General features: G+C 53.5%; 1 protein-coding gene across 3 annotated transcripts; it reads left to right on the plus strand.

The window, feature by feature from the left end:
• Window positions 1-411: 411 nt before the first annotated feature.
• ARMC5 (armadillo repeat containing 5) lies at window positions 412-19,965 on the plus strand. Of its 3 annotated transcripts, XM_034940006.4 has the most exons (8): window positions 11,204-11,308; window positions 11,661-11,783; window positions 12,275-12,806; window positions 14,727-14,834; window positions 14,936-15,722; window positions 17,196-17,689; window positions 18,650-18,782; window positions 18,879-19,965. In XM_034940006.4, exons 1-8 carry the CDS (start codon window positions 11,204-11,206, stop codon window positions 19,687-19,689), a joined length of 3,093 nt encoding a protein of 1,030 aa, XP_034795897.1. In that variant the 3' UTR covers window positions 19,690-19,965. The 3 variants fall into 3 exon arrangements, with proteins under 3 accessions (XP_034795895.1, XP_034795896.1, XP_034795897.1); XM_034940004.4 differs by having other exon boundaries at window positions 412-12,147; window positions 18,861-19,965; XM_034940005.4 differs by having other exon boundaries at window positions 412-12,147.
• Window positions 19,966-20,362: the final 397 nt, after the last annotated feature.

Consider the following 20,362-nt stretch of genomic DNA (forward strand, 5'->3'; position numbering starts at 1 on the left):
GAGGTGGGCGAATCACCTGGGCTCAGGAGTTCAAGACCAGCCTGGTGAACGTAAACACACAAAAAATTAGCCAGGCATGGTGGCGGGTGCCTGTAGTCCCAGCTACTCAGGAGGCTGAGGCAGGAGAATCACTTGAACCTGGCAGGTGAAGGCTGCAGTGAGCTGAGATCACGCCACTGCACTCCAGCCTGGGAAACAGATGGAGACTCTATCTCAAATAATAATAACATTATTATTATTTTTAAAAATAATATTTAAAAAACATTAAAAAATTTTTTTAAATAATATTTTTAAAAATGATATTTTTTAAATGATAATATTTACAGGCAGTGGCTCACACTTGTAATCCCAGCACTTTGGGAGGCCGAGGTGGGCGGATCACCTGAGGTCAGGAGTTTGAGACCAGCCTGGCCAACTTGGTGAAACCCTGTCTCTACTAAAAATACAAACATTTGCTGGGCGTGGTGACAGGCGCCTATAATCCCAGTCACTTGGGAGGCTGAGGCAGGAGAATCACTTGAACCTGGGAGGCGTAGGTTGCAGTGAGCTGAGATCACACCACTGCACTCCAGCCTGGTGACAGAGTGAGATTCCGACTCAAAAAAAAAAAAGCTGAAAAGACAGTTAATTAACAAGTTTTTGTGAGAATGTGGAGAGACTGGAACCCTCACACATGGCTGGTTGGAACGTAAAATCATTCATTAACTTTGGAAAATGGTCTGGCAGTTCCTCAGATGTTTAAACATAGAGTTATATGATCCAGCAATTTCCCTTCTAGATATGTAACCAAAAGAAATAAAAGCATATTCCACAAAAACCTTGTACGTGAATATTCATAGCAGCATTATTCATAATAGCCCGAGTGGAAACAACCCAAATGTCCGTCAACTGATGATTGAAGAAATGAAAGTGGCATATCCATGTCTTAGTCTGTTTTGTGCTGCATCGTAGAATGCCTAAGGCTGGATAATTTATAAAGAATAGAAATATCTTTCTTTCAGTTCTAGAGGTTGGGAAGTCGAAGGTCAAGGGCCCTGCATCTGGTGAGGGCCTTCTTTCTGCCTCATCCCACAGCAGAAAGCGGAAGGGCAAGACAGAGCAAGAGAGGGGGTGGGGTGGGGGCAGAACCCATCCATTTATCTATCAGCTGTCCACTCCCTTGATAACTAACCTACTCATGCAATAATGCCATTAATCCATTCATGAGGGAAGAGCCCACATAACCTAATCACTTCTTAAAGTTCCCACCTCTCACCAGTTGAATTGGAGGTTAAGTTTCCAACACATGAACTTTAGGGGACAGGTTCAAACCACAGCAATCCATAAAGTGAAACTGTATTATTCCTAATAAAAAGAAATGAGATACTACAGTGTGGATGAACCTTGATAACATTATGCTATATGAAAGAAGCCAGACACGAATGACCACACATTGTATGATTCCATTTATATGACATGTCCAGAATAGGTCATCTGTAGAGATAAGATGTAGATTAGTGGTTGCCTAGGGTTGGGGTATAGGGGGTGTTATGGACTGAATGTTTGTATCGCCCCCAAATTTATACATTGTTTAACCCCCAGTGTGACTGTATTTGAAGACAGGGCCTGGCTGGGCATGGCGCCTCACGCCTGTAATCCCTGAACTTTGGGAGGTCAAGGCAAGCAGATCACCTGAGGTCAGGAGTTCAAGACCAGCCTGGCCAACAAGGTGAAACACCGTCTCTACTAAAAATTCCAAAAAATTAGCCAGGTGTGGGGGCAGATGTCTGTAATCTCAGCTACTTGGGAGGCTGAGGCAGGCGAATGGCTTGAACCCAGGAGATGGATGTTGCAGTGAGCCGAGACCACGCCATTGCACTGCAGCCTGGGCAAAAGCAACGAAACTCCCTCTCAAAAAAAAAAAAAAAAAAAAAAAGATAGGGCCTGTGAGGAGGTGACCTTAAATAAGGTAATCAAGATGAGGGACTTCCAAGAGGAGTGCTGGCAATTAAGAGAGCTGGGGCCAGGTGGGGTGGCTCACACATGTAATCCAGCACTTTGAGAGGCCAAGGTGGGAGGATCCCTCGAGCCTAGGAGTTCGAGACCAGCCTGGGCAACATAACAAGACCTTGCCTCTATTTATAAATTCAATTTATTATTTTTTTTTTTAAAAAAAGGGAGAGAACTGCGAGGAAATAAAAAGAGAAAGGGCCAAGGCCAGGTGCAGTGGCTCACACCTGTAATCCCAGCACTTTGGGAGGCCGAGGCAGGCGGATCACGAGGTCAGGAGATCGAGACCATCCTGGCTAACACGGTGAAACCCCGTCTCTACTAAAAATACCAAAAAAACAAAACAAAACAAAACAAAAAAACAACTAGCCTGGTATGGTGGCATGCGCCTGTGGTCCCAGCTACTCAGGAGGGTAAGGCAGGAGAATCGCTTGATCCCAGGAGGTAGAAGTTGCAGTGAGCTGAGATCGCGCCACTGCTCTCCAGCCTACGTGACAGAGCGAGATTCCGTCTCAAAAAAAAAAAAAGAGAGAGAGAAAGGGCCAAATATTTCAATTCTAAGGTTTGGAATTTTTTTTTGTTGTTGTTCTTTTTTATTTTGAGGGGAAAATGTTGAAGCAATTTAAAAGTGTACTGTAGCAGAATAAATATAGCAATATTGTTACCAAAAAAATCCAAAAACCAAAAACCCAAAACCCAAGAACAAAACCTTCCCAAGGTGCTGACAAAGCCCCGAATCTCCAGGCTGCAAACATTCTCCTGGCTGCTCATTTGTGAGGATCCAGTGACCTGTGTCCACTGCTGGGAAGCGAAGGCATCTGCTGGTGTGGTGTAGCCATGCTGGGGGCATGGCAAGGCCTGTGGATGCAGTTCTCTGCGCTCTGCCCTGTGCTCTCTCTGACGTCTTCCACATCCCCACCTCTTCACCCTCTCTGGGGCTTTCTTCTCTACCCATCTAGGGACTACAGCCCAGAAAAATGCTACCACACCACACATTGCATTTAGTTGTCACGACTCTCTAGTCCCCATTATTCCAGAGCATCACCTCAATCATTTCTTGATTCTGATTACCTTAAAACTGTTTGTTACACCTGTAGTCCCAGTACTTTGGGAAACTGAGGTGGGAGGATTGCTTGAGCCCAGGAGTTCAGGACCATCCTGGGCAACGTAGCAAGACCCGTCCCTACAAAAAAAAAAAATTTAAAAATTAGCTGGGTGTGGTGGCATATGCCTGTAGTCCCAGCTACTTGAGAGGCTGACACAGGAGGATCACCTGAGCCCAGGAGGTTGAGGCTGCAGTGGGCTGTGGTCGCACCACTGCACCCCAGCCTGGGTGAGGGAGAGACCCTATCTCAAAAAACCATAAAAAGCTTTTTGTTATTGGGATGGCACTGCTCCAGGGCTTTCCAGAGCTAGGGAATATATGGACATTTACACACATCTGCATGCACATACACATATACACACCCATACTAATTTCTATGTCTATCTAAACACTTTCTGAAAATCCTGAGTCTACTCCTATACCTCCAGTTCCAATTCGACACCACAAGGGCCACCCACATTCTCTCCCTTTCCCGAGCTGTGTCTCGGTTTTCTCTGACACTGAGAAACCTGGCTGTTATCTTTCAAATGTGTACTTATTTGACCAATAGCTGGTGGAAGCAGTTTCTTATCTCTCTCGCCATCTCCTTCCCGTGGCTGATGCCTTCCTAATCCTATCAGGTTCTGCCACGCCAAGCCAGGCCACCCTCTCGTGTGGACACCCTCCCCCACCTGCTGGAGCTCTGATGCATGCTCTGGCTTGCTGCGTCTCACTCCCCACACCCGGCAGAGGCCTCTTTGGCTCTGCCTGCCCCTAGAGGCTGTAAGACAGCATTGTTCAGGAAAGGGAGGAAAGGGAATGGGTGTAGGAAAGGAAGAGCGGATCTCCTTTGAAGAATTCTCTTTAAAAAAAATTATTTTTTTAGAGACAGGGTCTCACTCTGTTGCCCAGGCTGGGGTGCAGTGGCACAATCCTAGCTCACTGCAGTCTCAAATTCCTGGGCTCAAGCGGTCCTCCTGCCTCAGCCTCCTGAATAGCTGGGACTACAGTGAACATCACCACACCTGGCTGGTTTTTTAATTTTTTCTAGAGATGGGGTTTGCTATGTTGCCCAGGCTAGTCTCCAACTCCTGGGCTCAAAACATCCTCCCACCTCAGCCTCTCAAAGTGCTGGGATTATAGGTGTGAGACACCACCTTTTTTTTTTTTTTTTTTCTGATTTACTATAATATTTCTAGTAAGCCATTGGCTTAGAAACCAGATTCACTAATTAATTCATTTACCCTTTCATGATACAAAATTTTTTAACTGAGTGAGGCCTTTCCTGAGAATTGAGCGCATGAGCTTTGGTGCATGGACCTGGAAATCTCTGCTTCTTCAACTCCTAGGGGCACTTCATTCACTCCTGGTGCTCAGCAAATTTCTGAATGGGGGAGGTTGGCCAGCCTGGGAGAGGTCACCCACGCCAGGAAGTCTCAGTACCTCTCTATTTATCCTATCACTTGGGAATCCTCTAGGATCTGTTTCAGGGAGTCTCTGGTTAGCCCTGAGACATAAGTGGTGCGGGTGAGACTCCTGGGGCCTATCTCAGAGGTCCTCACACCCCTGAGATTAAATCAGTCAGGAGGCAGGGTGGAGAGGGGAGTGTCCTATCAGGTCTGAGGAGGTTGTCAACTTCCTGGACTTCTTGCTAAGGACTCCTCTTCCCACCCTTCATGGGTAGCTGAGGTCAGGGAATCTGTAGGGACAAGACTTTCTTTTAAATGCTAATCTGCTGACTAACCCTGAGTCTGGGAATGCCTCCAAAATGTCAAGCTGATGTGTTTTTTTGTTTTTTGGTTTTGTTTTTTTTTTTTTTTTGAAACGGAGTCTCACTCTTTCATCCAAACTGGGGTGCAGTGGCACGATCTTGGCTCACTGAAACCTCCACCTCCTGGGTTCAAGCAATTTTCCTGCCTCAACCTCCCAAGTAGCTGGGATTACAGGCACGTGCCACCATGCCTGGCTAATTTTTATATTTTTGGTGGAGACAGGGTTTCACCACGTTGGGCAGCCTGGTCTCGAACTCCTGACCTCAGGTGATCTGCCTACCTCGGCCTCCCAAAGCACTGGGAATACAGGCGTGAGCCACCGTGCCCGGCCCTCATGGGAAGAGGAAACACCTCTTCACTCTAAGTTTCCTCCAAAACAACCCTTGTGCTATTCCAGAAATCAGATGCTGTGACACCCACAACAACCTGTACATTCCTTCCAGAGCATGCATACTTTTTCCCCACGATATAAGCCCTGGGTCTGGGGCCTTGCAGTGCAGAGACCTCCGTTTCGCAGGTAGACCATGCTTCTGCCTGTAAGTTTTCCTAATAAATCACCCAATACCAGCAAACTGGATTGTCTGCCTTCTTTGGTTTCTTGGCTCCATTAGCATTTGGAGTCACTTTACATGACTCTTTCTCAGAATTGAATCCCTGACCTCCTTTTTGCAGGTCTTGGATCTGCCAGCCATTCCCTTTCCCATCACCATCCTGTTCCCAAATGGACCCCTGGTCTCTGTCCCTGGCTAGGGATTCACCTGCGCCCATGGGTGAATAGCCCTGGGGCCTTCAGCCTTGCAGCTGCGCTGGGGTAGAAGGTAGGCAGGTCTGCCCTGAGCCAGCCTCCCCTCCTCAGCCCTTCCTGGGACAGCCTCCCCCTCTTCCTCCACTCCTTTGGGAAAGGGACCCAGATCCCAGGAAAGAGAAGCTGCCGATCACCTCGGCAGTGTGGGGGCCTTTCTCGTGGCTCTCTATGCTTGCCCCATGTGGGATGCTGGGGACTTAGCAGGGACAGTGCAGACAACAGTCTCTATCCTCCTGGAGAATGCCTATGGGGATGTCCAGGGAAGGGAGGGAAGGAGGGAATCTGGCCTGGGATGGGGGGCACTCCTCCAGCATCCCAAGTACCCCTCCAAAACCGCCTGCCTCACCACAGCTGAGCATCCAGGTATTTTTGGTAGAGACAGGGTTTCACCATGTTGGGCAGGCTGGTCTCGAACTCCTGACCTCAGGTGATCTGCCCACCTCTGCCTCCCAAAGCGCTGGGAATACAGGCGTGAGCCACCGTACCAAGACATCCCACAGCACCAGCCTGTGTGTGTCTTGCCAGGCTCAGAGCTGGGAACCTGGAACCCAGGACTGGGTGAGCTCAGAGACATAACTGTGACTGTACTGGAGTCAGTCTTATGCCCAGAGCTAAGCAGAAGCAGGGCCAGCCCAGAGGAGACGATGTTACCGACTCCTACCCCCTCCTGTCTAGCGCTTAGAGTACCTCTGTACTGGCTTGCTTCCTACAGTTGCTCTGGGAGGAATGTGTGCCAGAGACCCTGACCTCTGACCCAGGCATGCAAGAGTCTGCCTTGCCTAGTTGAGCCTGTGCACTCTGTCTCTGCCTCCCTTCAGATAGGGAAAGGAGCTTCAAATTATGGGGTGATGTCATAGCACAGAGTGGAGATGGGGTGGCAGGGAGACAGGGAGGCTCAGGGAAGGAGGCCAGGTATTTCACAGAGGAGTTCTGGGGGAGAAGAAGGAAAATGGCAGAGTAGGGAACAGGAAGGGGTGAAGGAAAGGGGAAAAGTGCCTTCACTGCATGGAAAGGTCCTTCTCACCCACAGTGGGGTGGGATGGAGACTGTAACCTCAAGTACTTTTCTGCAGGGGACAGGCAAGTAACACATATGAAACGTGCTGAGTCAGGGATGCAAGAGGGAGTGTCCCTGAGCCTATGTCCAGGACAGCCACTACTCAACAAACTGCTGCCATAAAGATCCAATGTTGCAGCATCTTCTGATATAAATAATAAAGCAGGCCGGGTGTGGTGACTGACGCCTGTAATCCTACCACTTTCGGAAACCGAGGTGGGTGGGGGAGGGAAGGGCCGGGGCAGGGGATCTTTTCTTTTTTTTTTTTGAAACGGAGTCTTGCTCTGTCACCCAGGCTGGATTGCAGTGACAGGATCTCCGCCCACTGCAAGCTCTGCCTCCTGGGTTCACGCCATTCTCTTGCCTCAGCCTCTTGAGTAGCTGGAACTATATAGGCGCCTGCCACCATATCCAGCTAATTTTTTGTATTTTTAGTAGAGACAGGATTTCACCTTGTTAGCCAGGAAGGTCTCGATCTCCTGACCTCGTGATCCGCCCACCTAGGCCTCCCAAAGTGCTGGGATTACAGGCGTGAGCCACCACGCCCGGCCAGGAGGGGATCATTTGAGCCTAGGAGTTCAAGACCAGTCTGCAACCTGGCAAGATCCTGTCTCAATTAAAAACAACAACAACAACAAACCAAGCCCCAGAAATCGACTGTGATGTGAAATCTCCTTATTTAAATGTTGGCTCTTTAAAAAAATAAAAAGACCAGGTTAGGTGGCTCACATCTGTAATCCCAGCATTTTGGGAGGCTGAGACCAGAGGAACACTTGAACTCAGAAGTTCAAGACCAGCCTGGGCAACACAGTGAGACCCCGTCTCTACAAAACATTTTTTAAAAATCAAAAAATTAGCCAGGTGTGGTGGTGTATGCCTGTAGTCCCAGCTCCTTGGGAGGTTAAAGTGGGAGGATCTCTTGAGCCCAGGAGGTTGAGGCTACAGTGAGCCACAATTGCACCACTGCACTCCAGCCTGGATGACAGAGTGAGATTCTGTCTCAAAAATAAATAAATAAATAAATAAATGGGCATGGTAGCTCACACCTGTAATTCCAGCATTTTGGGAGGCTGAGGCAGGGGGATCGCTTGAGCCTGGAAGTTTCAGAGACCAGCCTGGGCAACAAAATGGAACCTCAAAAAGTAAAAATCTTGGCTTGTTTGAAAACACACACACACACACACACAGCCAAAACAAATGTGTTTCCCATCTCGGGCTTGGGCACTGGGTCACAAGCTTGGACAGTGAAGCTACTTCTAAACCCAGCACAGGGTACAGTGGATGCAGGACATGGGATAAAATCCTGTTAGATTAAGCCCGTCCCTCTGCTTCTGAGGTCTGGCCTGCCTCCCTGTTCTGGTCAGAACCTGTTTTATGCAATTGGAGAGGAGAGGGGTCCCAGGAGTATTTGCCCTAATGTGAGAAATTAGATTACGGGTCTCTGAAAGGGATTCTGCAAACCAATCCTTCTTCCAAGCCTACTCTACGCATACCTAATATTCTTAAGCAGTTATGAATTTTGCAGAGGTCTACAACACTTGACACTCACTCAAGGCAACTCTGAGGAAACTGAGGCTTAAAGGCCACTAGTAAGCAGTGTAAAAAGGACCTGATCATGACAATTATTCTTTGAGTGCCTACCATGCATGTGCTGGGCTCAGGCCCTTCACTCAAACCCTGGCTCGTACTCTCTGAAGGGTCCTGGGTGAGGAAGATGTCAAGAACCCCATACCTCATCACTGACTCCCTGCCGAGGGTATGTGCTGCTCCCAGCCTGAGATGAGTGCTGTTCATTACACGTCATCTCCATGAAGCCTCCCACATTTGCTCCAGGAAAGGCCCGTTCGCCACCCTGGCGTCATTCACTCTGTGTTGCTGATATTGAGTCTGTTTCCTTCAAGGGGCAACAGGCTACCCAAGGACTGGGGCTGCTGCCTTCATTTCTGTAACCTCCGGGGGGAGCTCTTGTGTGAGCTGCATGATGGATGCTTGCTAACAGCTCTAGGCAGGAGGCAGAGGGAAACTGAGGTCTGCCGAGTCATCCCTGGCCCAGGTACTTCATGCGTGTGCAGTGTTGCTGTGGAATCTTTACCACAACCTCCCATCCCTGTTTTACAGATGAAGAAACAGGCTCAGAAGAGGCAGACGTGTCTAAGGTCACACAAGCCTTGACACCATGAGCTAGAAGCTGAGGGTGAGGTCACTTCACATCCCTTCCCTTTAGCTTCTACTCTATGTGGGTAGCGTCCTCGACACAGAAGGCCTGATAAAAGATGGCAAAATTGCCGGGCATGGTGGCTCATGCCTGTAATCCTAGCACTTTGGGGGGCTGAGGCGGGTGGATCACTTGAGGTCAGGAGTTCGAGACCAGCCTGACCAACTAGAGGCTGGTCTTTAGTAGAGGGTTGGTGAAACCCTCTACTAAAAATACTAACACTGGCTGGCGTCGTGACGCAAGCCTGTGGTCCCAGCTACTCGGGAGGCTGAGGCAGGAGAATCACTTTAACCCAGGAGGCGGAGGTTGCAGTGAGCTGAGATCGTGCCACTGCACTCCAGCCTGGGCAACAGAGTGAGACTCTGTCTCAAAAAAAAAAAAAAAAAAAAAAGATGGTAAAATTGGGGGGCAGCAGACCAGATGCCTGGACTGATGGTAGGACTGTCCCACAAGGGGTGGACATTAGGTCCTTGAAACAGACAACTCCCTCCCCCAGCAGGGAAGGGAAGGGCCTCAGAGCTTGGTGTCTACTCTGAGCACAGGCAGGTGCTTTGGGAAGCCTACCCTTGGCTCCCACATACACAAAGTTTTGCCAGTAGAAATATATGTTTGGGCAATGCCCAGGCAAAAGGGCCATGTTCAGTCCCCAATGTCCAGGCACAAAGGACTCTTCGCCACTCTTCCCTCTCTTGACAGAGTGGCAGAAAAGGAGCCTGGGGAACTTGGAAGGGAAGGGGATAAGGCAGGGGAAGGGGCAGATGACAAATCCTGGGCCTCTTGCCCCTGCCCAGAAATGCAACAAAGCAACCCCTGAACTCAACATACAGGTCTGTTCTGGGGCCCCCACCACCCTAGCATCACCCATAATGATAGTTCTCACGTGCTGAGAGGACTTTTGAAGGGCTCACACACCCAGGGCTCACACAATGGTCCCAAGTTCAAATTCTCTGGCCCATCTGCCAGAACACAGGATCCCTCATGGTTCCCTCTGGAGGTTAGGAATGCCCCGCCTGCGTGCTGCCATGGAACTCCTCACAGGGGCTTGCCTGATTTCTGGTCCCATTCCTCTGGGAAGAGGTAGCTGTTGTTCTAGGTGTGATTAACCCCATCACTCCCTAGGCCTGTGAAGGGACTGTGTCAGCTACTGCCAGATCTGCAGGCAGCTGGGTCCACGCTGGATAGCTCCCGCCATTCCAAAACTCTCCCTTTAGCTGGTCGACGTTCTGTCTTTGTAACTTCAAAGAACAAACCTAAGCCCTCTCAGCTGACTGGGCTCTTTGAAGGCAGTGATCACAGATCTAGTGTTCTGATTCTTCCAGACTGGGGCTCCTTTGTTAAAAACAAATTTTAAATGTGTTATTTTTTTGAGACACTCTCTGTCGCCCAGGCTGGAGTGCAGTGGCACGATCTTCGCTCACTGCAGCCTCCGCCTCCCGGGGTTCAAGTGAGTCTCCTGCCTCAGCCTCCCGAGTAGCTGGGATTACAGGCGAGAGCCAACACGGCTAGCATTTTTTTTTTAAGTAGAGACAGGGTTTCAATATGTTGGCCAGGCTGGTCTCGAACTCCTGGCCTCCAGTGATCCGCTAACCTTGGCCTCCCAAAGTGCTGGGATTACAGGCATGAGCCACCATGCCCAGCCCAGACTGGAGTTCCTTGACTTAGCAAAGGGTTGGGCAAAAAGATGTGGAGACCCCCTCGCCCCAACCGAATCCCATCATTAGCTCTAAACTCAACAGCCCTAAGGGAGCAGAAGGGGGTCTGCTTAGAGATCCTGGTTCCTTCCATTTCCTTGAAGTCCGAACCAAAGTCAGAGCTGAAGTTTCAGCTAAAATTGAAGCCAGGGCTATTTGCAGAGGCTGCCGCCCTAGTGCGTCCTCTGGTGCTGGCCCAGGTTGGAGCTTTGCGCTAGGGCCCTGCCACACTGCAGGCAGACGCAGGGGTTCTCGCTGCTGTGGGCCGCCTAGTGGATGGGTAGGTGGGAGCTGTGGCCGAAGGTCTGGCCACACTCACCACCAAGCATCAGGTTTCCGGACTTTGTGACTGTGCTGGTGCCGCAGCAGATTGCAACTGTGCACAAAACTCTTACTACAAACAAGGCACTTAGAGGCCTTCTCACCCATGTGGAGCGCAGGTGCTGCAACAGGTTGGAGCCAAGGCTGAGACTCTTGCCGCAGTCCCCTCAGCGGTAAGGCTTTTAGCGGTGTGAGCGCGCTGGTGCTGGATCAGGTTGGAGCTGACGCTGAAAGTCTTACCACACTAGGCACAAGCATAGGGCCGAAGCGATGGTCACACTCGGGGCAGGAGTGCGGCTTTTCACCGGTGTGTACCCAGTGGTGCTTAACCAGATCAGAGCCACATCGGAAGCTTCTGCCATAACCCGGACAACGGTAAGGCTTGTCACCAGAGGGGCTGCCTTGGTGGTGAATGAAGCCGGGGAGGCAGGCTGTGGTCAGTCCACATTTCCGGCACTCGCAGGTTTTGGGGCTTGTAGACGGTTGCTCTTGGCAAAGGCTTCTTCCTCCCCAGGGCTAGAGCCTGACCATTTTCCGGGCGGGCAGCTGCCCCGACCACACCAGGAAGGGCTGCTCAGGCGGAGCCACCTCGCAATCCAGGGGTGACCTGGGGGCTCCCCGGGATGCGAATGTCCCGCTCCCCCGCCGCCCCGCCCCGTCCGGATTCTCCCTCGCCTCTTCTGGCGCGGCCGACTGCGCTGCGGGTGAAGAACTCCCCGTTTCCTAGATGCCAGCTCCTGAGCTCACGAGCACGTCCAGAGCGGAGGACACTCGGGACACCAGGGTCCAGCTCCGGAAACGGAAAATTCCACAAGCCCGTCACTCTAGGAAGCGGCAGCGAACGTTCTCAGTAGGTTTAACCCTCTTCTTCCTCTGACCGAGCGAGGGCTCCCCGTCTGCGGCGCGGTCAGGACCCCGCACTTTCGGCCCGGCTCGGGGTTCTCGGAGTCCGTCCCAAGGCCGGGCCGCACCACCGCTGGGGGGCAGCGAAGCGAGCCTAGAGGAGGAAAGGCGGTCCCCGCCGAGTGCACGCCGGAGGCGGAGCACGGCACGAAGGCTCCGTGGTCGGACTTCCTGGCTGTTCGGAGGCCCCGGCCCACCTGGAGGGCCCTGGAAGAGTTTCCAGTGCTTCCCGAGGTAGGCGTGAGAAGCTCGACGCGGACCACATCTCCCTCATGCACCGCCCGCACGTCCCAGGATGCGCTGCGATTAAGGTACCGCCGCGCCTCGTGTGCAAGGACAGACTTCCGGGGTCGAGAACTACAACTTCCGACTTGCATCACTGCGGTGGCGCTAAACAGCGTCAGCGAGGCGGTGCCCGACGATTTCCCTGTCTTCCAGTTCCGCTCCCTGGGATCAGCGGCGAGAAGCGGGGCGGAGTCCGAGGCCCGAGCCAAGATGGCGGCTGCGAAGCCAACCCTCACGGACTCGCTCTCGTTCTGCCTCGCGCAGCTCGCGGCGGCGGCCGGGGAGGCTCTGGGTGGGGAAAAGGACCCAGCGACCAACGAGACACCCCTGAGCCGCGCGCTCCTAGCCCTCCGCACGCGCCACATCAAGGCAGCGGGGGGAATCGAGCGCTTCCGGGCACGCGGCGGGCTCCGCCCCCTACTCGCGCTGCTACGGCGAGCGGCTGCAGCGGGTTCCGCCCCGTCCCAGGCAGGCCCCGGCTCCGCCCCCTCGTCGGCCGCGTCGGCAGCTTCTAGCCCCGCCCCCGCGTCGGGCCCCGCCCCCTCCGCTGTGTCGTCGTCTAGTCCTACGCCGCCAGTGCGCCTGCGCAAGACGCTGGACTTGGCGCTCAGCATCCTAGCCGATTGCTGTACGGAAGGGGCGTGCCGGACCGAAGTGCGCAGACTCGGAGGCATACTCCCTTTGGGTAAGTGCTCCGCCCCCGTTTCCTAGAAAGATTAGGTTTGTAACTCCCTTGCTCTCTGGACCCGGCAGTCTGGAGTTCTTTGTGTCCTATCCCGGAATAACGTGCTTTGTGATGGCGCATCGCTCCTGTTTCTCAATCTGTTGTGCCCCGTGACGTCACTGCACTCTCTATAGATGAGAGAGAGCCCTCCCAGACCAGATAATTGTAGCCATTATCTAGGAATTGGTTGTTGAGGACTTCTTTCGAAGCTGGACTAGCGGAGGCCAAAGAGTTATTTGGTGACTTTTTCAGATGATTCTTATCGTCCAGTTATGATGTTCATAGCAGACATTCAGTGCCCACTATGTGTCCGGCCCTGTGCAAGGTTCTGAAGCCCCACTGATGAGCTGGAAGGTGTAGTGGTTCAGAAAGGGAGATCTGCAAAAGTCACCTAACCCCTCCGAGGCTAGGATTCCTTGTAAAATGGGGCGATAATAGCTACCTCAAAAAATCAGAGTGGGGAGAAAACGAAGTACAAATATAGCACGAATATGCAAATATTCTAAGCATGATACGTATTTCAAGTTATTAAAAACTAGCATAAGCTGGGTGCAGTGGTACGCGCCTGTAGTTCCAGCTATTTGGGAGGCTGAGGCGGGAGGATCCCTTGAGCCTAGGAGGTTGAGGCTGCAGTGAACAATGACTGCCTGTGAATAGCCACTGCATTCCAGCCTGGGCAACGTAACAAGACCTCGTATCTTAGAAAACCAAACAAATCAGTAGTCGCTTAGGAAGTAGGAAAAAATAAATAAAAATAATTAAAACCAGCACAGTAAGAACAAATCCTAGCAAAACATAAGCTTTTCTGTTTACCAGCTAAATTGGTGCCTCCTAGTGGCAATGTGTGAAAGCAGTTTACATGTCACTACCTGCCTTCCACGAAATTATGCTAGTTTTGATGACATCTTAACTTTTCGGATAAAGGGAAGCATTAATATATTTAAAATTTACATAAAATGTATCTGGACCGTATATGTTTGACAAGAGCCTTGGTTATTAAATAACCCCCATCATTCAGCTACTATTTTTCATCTTAAATATCTTCTGAATTTATCTGCTTCTCTGTCTTCCTACTTCCATTGTGTGCCCAGAGACTGGTATCTCTGTGCTGTGTGATGCCAGTAGCTGGGTTGGTTCAAGCTATTGTCTTTTCATGCTTGGACTATTATGACAGCCTTTTGACTCCCCCCTTCCTATTCTTTCCCCATAATGCATTCTCCCTATGGATGCCAGATTGTATCATGTCACTCCCCTTCATAAAACCGTTGTGTGGCCCCCAGTGCCTTCACATTCAAGTCCTGACCCCTTGGCCTGACATTTGAAGCCTTTCACAGGCACTGTATCTTACCTCTGGGCCTTTGGAAAGGCTGCTTCCAAACCTGAAATGCCTTCTCACACCCCCATCCACCGTGCTTCTGGCAAATACCTTCCTGTGTACCCCTCCAGACCCAGCCCGAGTGTTAGCCTCTTTCTTTTTATTTTTTTGAGATGGAGTCTTGCTCTGTCATCCAGGCTGGGGTGCAGTGACACGATCTCAGCTTACTGCAACCTCTGCCTCCTGGGTTCAAGCAATTCTCCTGCCACAGCCTCCTGGGTAGCTGGGATTACAGGTGTGTACCACCATGCCCAGATAATTTTTGTATTTTTAGTAGAGATGGGGTTTGGCCCCGTTGGCCAGGCTGGTCTTGAACTCCTGACCTCAAGTGACCCACCCACCTTGGTCCCCCAAAGTGCTAGGATTACAGGCTTGAGCCACGGTGCCCTGCCGACCATTAGCCTCTTCTGAAAGCCTTCCAGGCCCTCTCAGGCCACATTCTCCAGGTTATTGATGTGAGAGACAGTAAGGGGTAGAACCCTCACAAGCCCAAACTGTCCTTGCAGTGACCATTCTTCAGTGCATGAAGACAGACAGCATCCAGAACCGAACGGCCCGTGCCCTGGGGAACTTAGCCATGGAACCTGAGAGCTGTGGGGACATCCACTGTGCTGGTGAGAGGCTGTGAGGTTGGGGTCTGCTAGGGCTTGGGGCAGAAGAAAGGCTTGAGTGTCTGTCCTTGTTCACCCTCTGTGCTCCCCTTTCCTGCCCTCAGGTGCTGTTCCCCTGCTTGTAGAGAGCCTGACAGCCTGCCAGGACTCGCAGTGCCTACAGAGCGTGGTGCGTGCCCTCCGTAACCTGGCAGACTCACCCCAGCACCGCCTGGCCTTGGCACAGCAGGGAGCAGTGCGCCCGCTGGCCGAGCTCCTGGCCACTGCCCCAGATGCTGCACTGACCTTAGCCCTCGTCCGTGCCCTCCTGGAACTCAGCCGAGGCTGCTCCCGGGCCTGTGCTGAGCAGCTAAGTCTGGGTGGGGGATTGGGCCCACTCGTCAGCCTGGCTTCCCACCCCAAGCGGGCAGTACGTGAGGGAACCATTCTGATCCTCGCCAACCTGTGTGCCCAGGGCCTGATTCGGCCTGCACTGGGCAATGCTGGTGGCGTGGAGGTGCTGGTAGATGAGCTCCGGCAGCGCCGGGATCCTAATGGAGCTAGCCCAACCTCCCAGCAGCCCCTGGTGCGGGCTGTGTGCCTCCTATGTCGTGAGGCCATCAACCGGGCCCGACTGCGGGATGCTGGTGGCTTGGATCTACTGATGGGCCTGCTGCGGGACCCTCGTGCAAGCGCATGGCACCCTCGTATTGTGGCTGCCCTTGTGGGGTTTCTGTATGACACTGGGGCCCTGGGCCGGCTGCAGGCTCTGGGACTTGTGCCTCTCCTGGCTGGGCAGCTGTGTGGTGAGGCTGGTGAGGAGGAAGAAGAGGGAAGAGAAGCTGCTTCCTGGGACTTCCCTGAGGAGAGGACCCCTGAGCGGGCACAGGGTGGAAGCTTCCGGAGCCTCAGGTGAGTCCCTGCCTCAGGGCTTGGGAGGGTGAGCAGTGCAGTGATGTGGGGTTTGTGTCTGTCTTGGTCCTCTTCACCACCTCCACCCCCATTCTGTCTGAATAAGACTTTTATAACCCAGACTCCTGATTCCCACACGAGCACCTGCCAGTTCCTATTTAACACACTCCACTCCCCTGGGTCTACCTTTTTTTTTTTTCGAGACAGAGTCTCACTCTGTCGCCTAGGCTGGAATGCAGTGGTGCCATCTCCACTCACTGCAACCTCCACCTCCTTGGTTCAAGCAGTTCTCCTGCCTCAGCCTCCCGAGTAGCTGGGATTACAGGTGCCGGCCACCACTCCCAGCTAATTTTTGTATTTTTAATAGAGACAAGGTTTCACCATGTTGGCCAGCCTGGTCTCGAACTCCTGACCTCAGGTGATCCGCCCGCCTCAGCCTCCCAAAGTCCTGGGATTACAGGCGTGAGCCACTGCACTGGCTGGATCTACCTTTTAACCTTGGTTCCACGCCAGCACCTTTGAACTTTGGGCCCCAGACAAGTTCACTGGGAGGTGGGATATACGCTGGTTAAGATGGTGGGCTCTGGAGTCCAAGTTCTTACTCTCTTACCATCACTCATGAGCTGAAGCATCACAGGAAAGCTGAGGGACTCTTTATTTTTTTTTAAACATTAGAGTTGGGGATCTCGCTTTGTTGCCCAGGCTGGTCTTGAACTCTTGGCTTCCAGTGACCCTCCCGGCTCAGCCTCCCAAAGTGTAGGGATTACAGATGTGAGCCACCATGCCCAGCCCCCAGCGCTTCCTATTTCCTTTTTATTTTCTCCATGACCCCTGTACTCTACACTAGCCCCACACTAACATAACTCATGGTACTCTTACTTCTTGTCTGCTTCTTCTCACTGGAACATAAACTCCAGGGGGACAGGCACTTTGTTCAGTGCTTCTACCCAGCACCTAAAGAACGGCTTGGCACGTGACAGGCATCAGTAATTACTGAATGAGGTTTTAGTCCTATCCCCCTCTCACTTCCGTTTCTCCCCTTTCTCTGCCCTCCTCCTCTCCCCTGGCTTTACCTCCCTCCAAGACAGCTTTTAGCTCATGCAGTGGCTCACGCCTGTAATCCTAGCACCTTGGGAGGCCAAGGCAGGAGGATCGCTTGAGCACAGGAGTTCGAGACCAGCCTGGGCGACATAGCGAGACCCATCTCTACAAAACATTTAAAAAATTAGCTGAGTGTGGTGGCACACAGCTGTAGTGCCAGCTACTTGGGAGGCTGAGGTGGGAGGATCACTTGAGCTCAGGAGTTCAAGGCTGCAGTGAGCTAGGATTCCACAACTGCATTCCAGCCTGGGCTATAGAGGGATACCACGTTTCTTTAAAAAAAAAAAAAAAAAAAGACGCCTCACGCCTCTTGGACTCTGCCCCTTAACCTTGGCTCTGGGTTCAGTCTCCTTCCCTTTCTGCCCTCCACAGGTCGTGGCTGATCTCCGAGGGCTATGCCACAGGCCCTGATGACATCTCCCCCGACTGGTCTCCTGAGCAGTGTCCGCCGGAGCCCATGGAGCCGGCCAGCCCCGCCCCCACCCCGACCTCGCTGCGGGCACCACGCACCCAACGCACTCCAGGCCGCAGCCCCGCCGCCGCCATCGAGGAGCCTTGGGGACGCGAAGGGCCAGCCCTGCTGCTGCTGTCGCGCTTTTCCCAGGCCCCTGACCCAAGTGGGGCACTTGTGACCGGCCCGGCGCTGTACGGCCTGCTGACCTATGTGACCGGCGCACCGGGCCCGCCCAGCCCACGTGCACTGCGCATTCTGTCACGCCTCACCTGCAACCCTGCCTGCCTCGAGGCCTTTGTGCGCAGCTATGGCGCGGCGCTGCTGCGGGCCTGGCTGGTGCTGGGGGTGGCGCCTGACGATTGGCCGGCACCACGTGCCCGGCCCACTCTCCACAGCCGGCACCGAGAGCTGGGTGAGTTCCCACACCTACCCGTCTCCTTGCCCCCATGTGAGTCCCCATCCTCCCCCATGGCTTCCATGGGCCCAGAACCTCACCTTCCCACTCACCTGTCCTCCCCAGCCCGTCCTCCAGACAACCTGTCACCAGAGTGGGGTGGGGAGCAGGGCGTTCCAGTCCCTCCATGGGCCCACAGGCAGAGTTCTGCTGTGTCCTCTGCCCTAGCCCTGGGACCCAGATACCCTAACTCTAGATGCAGCCCCGCGCCCAGGATCTGGGCTGGTCTGTGCTTCTTTCCTGGCTTTGCCATTGGTTCAGCACTGTCCTGACTGCTCCCCACCAGCACGCTGACCTGTGAACCCCAGCCTCACCATCACCCCCAGCACTGCCAGGGACTGCCCTGTCTGCTGTGCCCTGACCACAGGCTGCTTCATGGCGTTACCACTAGACCAAGGAGCCCTTCTGCTGGCCCTGTCCGGGCATAACAGAAGGCTCGCACTCTTGTCTTCTGGTCACACCTCACTATGTCCCCTCAGCTCCTGTCTCTTTATGACCTGGTTTTTCCCAGGTTATGATTGTAGAACGAGGATTATTATAATATTGGGATAAAGAGTAATTACTACAAACTAATGATTAATGATATTCATATATCTCTAAGATCTATATCTGGTATAACTTCTTGTTTTATATTGTATTATACTGGAACAGCTCGTGTCCTCCGTCTCTTGCCTCGGCGCCTGGGTGGCTTGCCGCCCACACTTCAGGGGCCCAGACTTACACCCTGACTGTCCCACCTTCTGTCCTTGTCCTGGACCTCAGGTTCCCAGCGTCCCGAGCCCAGCACTGTCTCTTCAGTGCCCTGATTTCTCACCCAGAGGTTTCACCCTCCTTCATCTCACGGGCCCAGAGCCCTGTCTCACTCACCCCACCTGTCTTAGACCCCAGCTCCCAGCCTGACAAGCTTTCCACTCACAGGGGAGAGGCTACTGCAGAACCTGACGGTTCAGGCTGAGTCGCCCTTTGGGGTTGGGGCCCTCACGCACCTGCTGCTCTCTGGGAGCCCTGAGGACCGAGTGGCCTGCGCGCTGACCCTGCCCTTCATCTGCCGGTGAGTGGGAAGTGGGTGCCTTGTGGGGTTGGGGGAGGAGTGCTGTGTTTCCCAGGCCCGTTGCCCACCTTTTGAAAGGCCCTCTCTTCCCTGTAGGAAGCCCTCTCTGTGGCGCCGGCTGCTTCTGGAGCAGGGTGGCCTCCGGCTCCTCCTTGCGGCGCTGACCCGGCCGGCCCCACACCCGCTCTTCCTCTTCTTTGCCGCGGACTCCCTTTCCTGCCTCCAAGACCTGGTGTCTCCCACTGTGAGCCCAGCTGTCCCACAGGCAGTCCCCATGGACCTAGACTCACCCTCCCCTTGCCTCTATGAACCTCTGCTGGGCCCAGCCCCTGTCCCAGCTCCCGACCTGCACTTCCTGCTGGACTCAGGCCTCCAGCTCCCTGCCCAGCGAGCGGCCTCAGCCACCGCCTCCCCTTTCTTCCGGGCCCTGCTGTCAGGCAGCTTTGCAGAAGCCCAGATGGACCTGGTGCCCCTGCGAGGTCTGTCGCCTGGTGCAGCCTGGCCTGTCCTGCATCATTTGCATGGTTGTCGGGGGTGTGGGGCTGCCCTGGGGCCCGTGCCCCCACCAGGCCAGCCCCTGCTGGGTTCAGAGGCCGAGGAGGCACTGGAGGCCGCTGGCCGTTTCCTATTGCCTGGGCTGGAGGAGGAGCTGGAAGAGGCCGTGGGCCGCATCCACCTGGGACCCCAGGGTGGCCCGGAGTCAGTGGGTGAGGTGTTCCGCCTGGGCCGGCCCCGGCTGGCTGCCCACTGTGCCCGCTGGACACTGGGGTCAGAGCAGTGCCCGAGGAAGCGGGGTCTGGCCCTGGTGGGGCTTGTGGAGGCAGCAGGTGAAGAGGCAGGGCCCCTGACGGAGGCTTTGCTGGCTGTGGTGATGGGGATTGAGTTGGGGGCAAGGGTCCCTGCCTAGACTGTTGACGTCCCCTGGGAAGGGGACCCAAGGATGAATTGGCTGTGAAGGATCCTCCCTGAGACTGGCAAGGGAGGAGGCTGAGCAGAAGGAGTCGTCGTGGAGGAGCGGTGAGAACATGGAACCGGACTCCAAGATGACGATCTAAAGACCCGGGAGCGAGAAGCCAAGGCCAGGTTCTGGGCGTAGGGCCCAGAGAAGCAGAACAGCCCAGAGCCTCAGGTGCCTGGCCTGGCCTAGACCTCTGGAATTGAGATTAAACACTTTGGAGTTGGATACCTGTGTTGTGTGGTGTGTCTGCTTCTGTTTCTTCGCCCACCAAGCAGGGTCTTGTTCAGGTCTTTGTGTCTGGACACAGACCACCCTTGCATGTGACAGTTTAATAAGTACTGGGACAGGGTTGAGTTCCCAGGCTGCTGCTTAGGATGTGGTTTTGGGCCCCAGGGGAAGCCTGCTTCCTGCTGTCAGGGCCTCACTCCTCTGACATAGCAACCCAACTGGACACACAGACCTTGCTTGGGGCTGAAAGGGTTGTGCTGAGGGAATGCTGTTAGTCTGATGATGTGTTGAAGGCCTTTGCGTTACTGACTGTTGCCCATCTTGGGCCCCCATTCTTTGGCTCCCTTTTCATCTCCTGGGCCACGTGTCCTACTGCTGTCTGTCTGAGGGAAGA

Source organism: Pan paniscus, chromosome 18 (genome assembly GCF_029289425.2).
Source record: "Pan paniscus chromosome 18, NHGRI_mPanPan1-v2.0_pri, whole genome shotgun sequence".
Lineage (NCBI taxonomy): Eukaryota > Metazoa > Chordata > Mammalia > Primates > Hominidae > Pan > Pan paniscus.

What these genes read in the sequence shown, in the direction of transcription:
- ARMC5 (XM_034940006.4), top strand. Translation starts at nt 11,204, where the DNA reads ATGGTCACACTCGGGGCAGGAGTGCGGCTTTTCACCGGTGTGTACCCA. An exon ending in AGCGGCAGCGAACGTTCTCA is followed by an intron (nt 11,784 to 12,274) that starts GTAGGTTTAACC and finishes CCTGTCTTCCAG; the next exon opens with TTCCGCTCCCTGGGATCAGC. An exon ending in CAGCCGGCACCGAGAGCTGG is followed by an intron (nt 17,690 to 18,649) that starts GTGAGTTCCCAC and finishes TTCCACTCACAG; the next exon opens with GGGAGAGGCTACTGCAGAAC.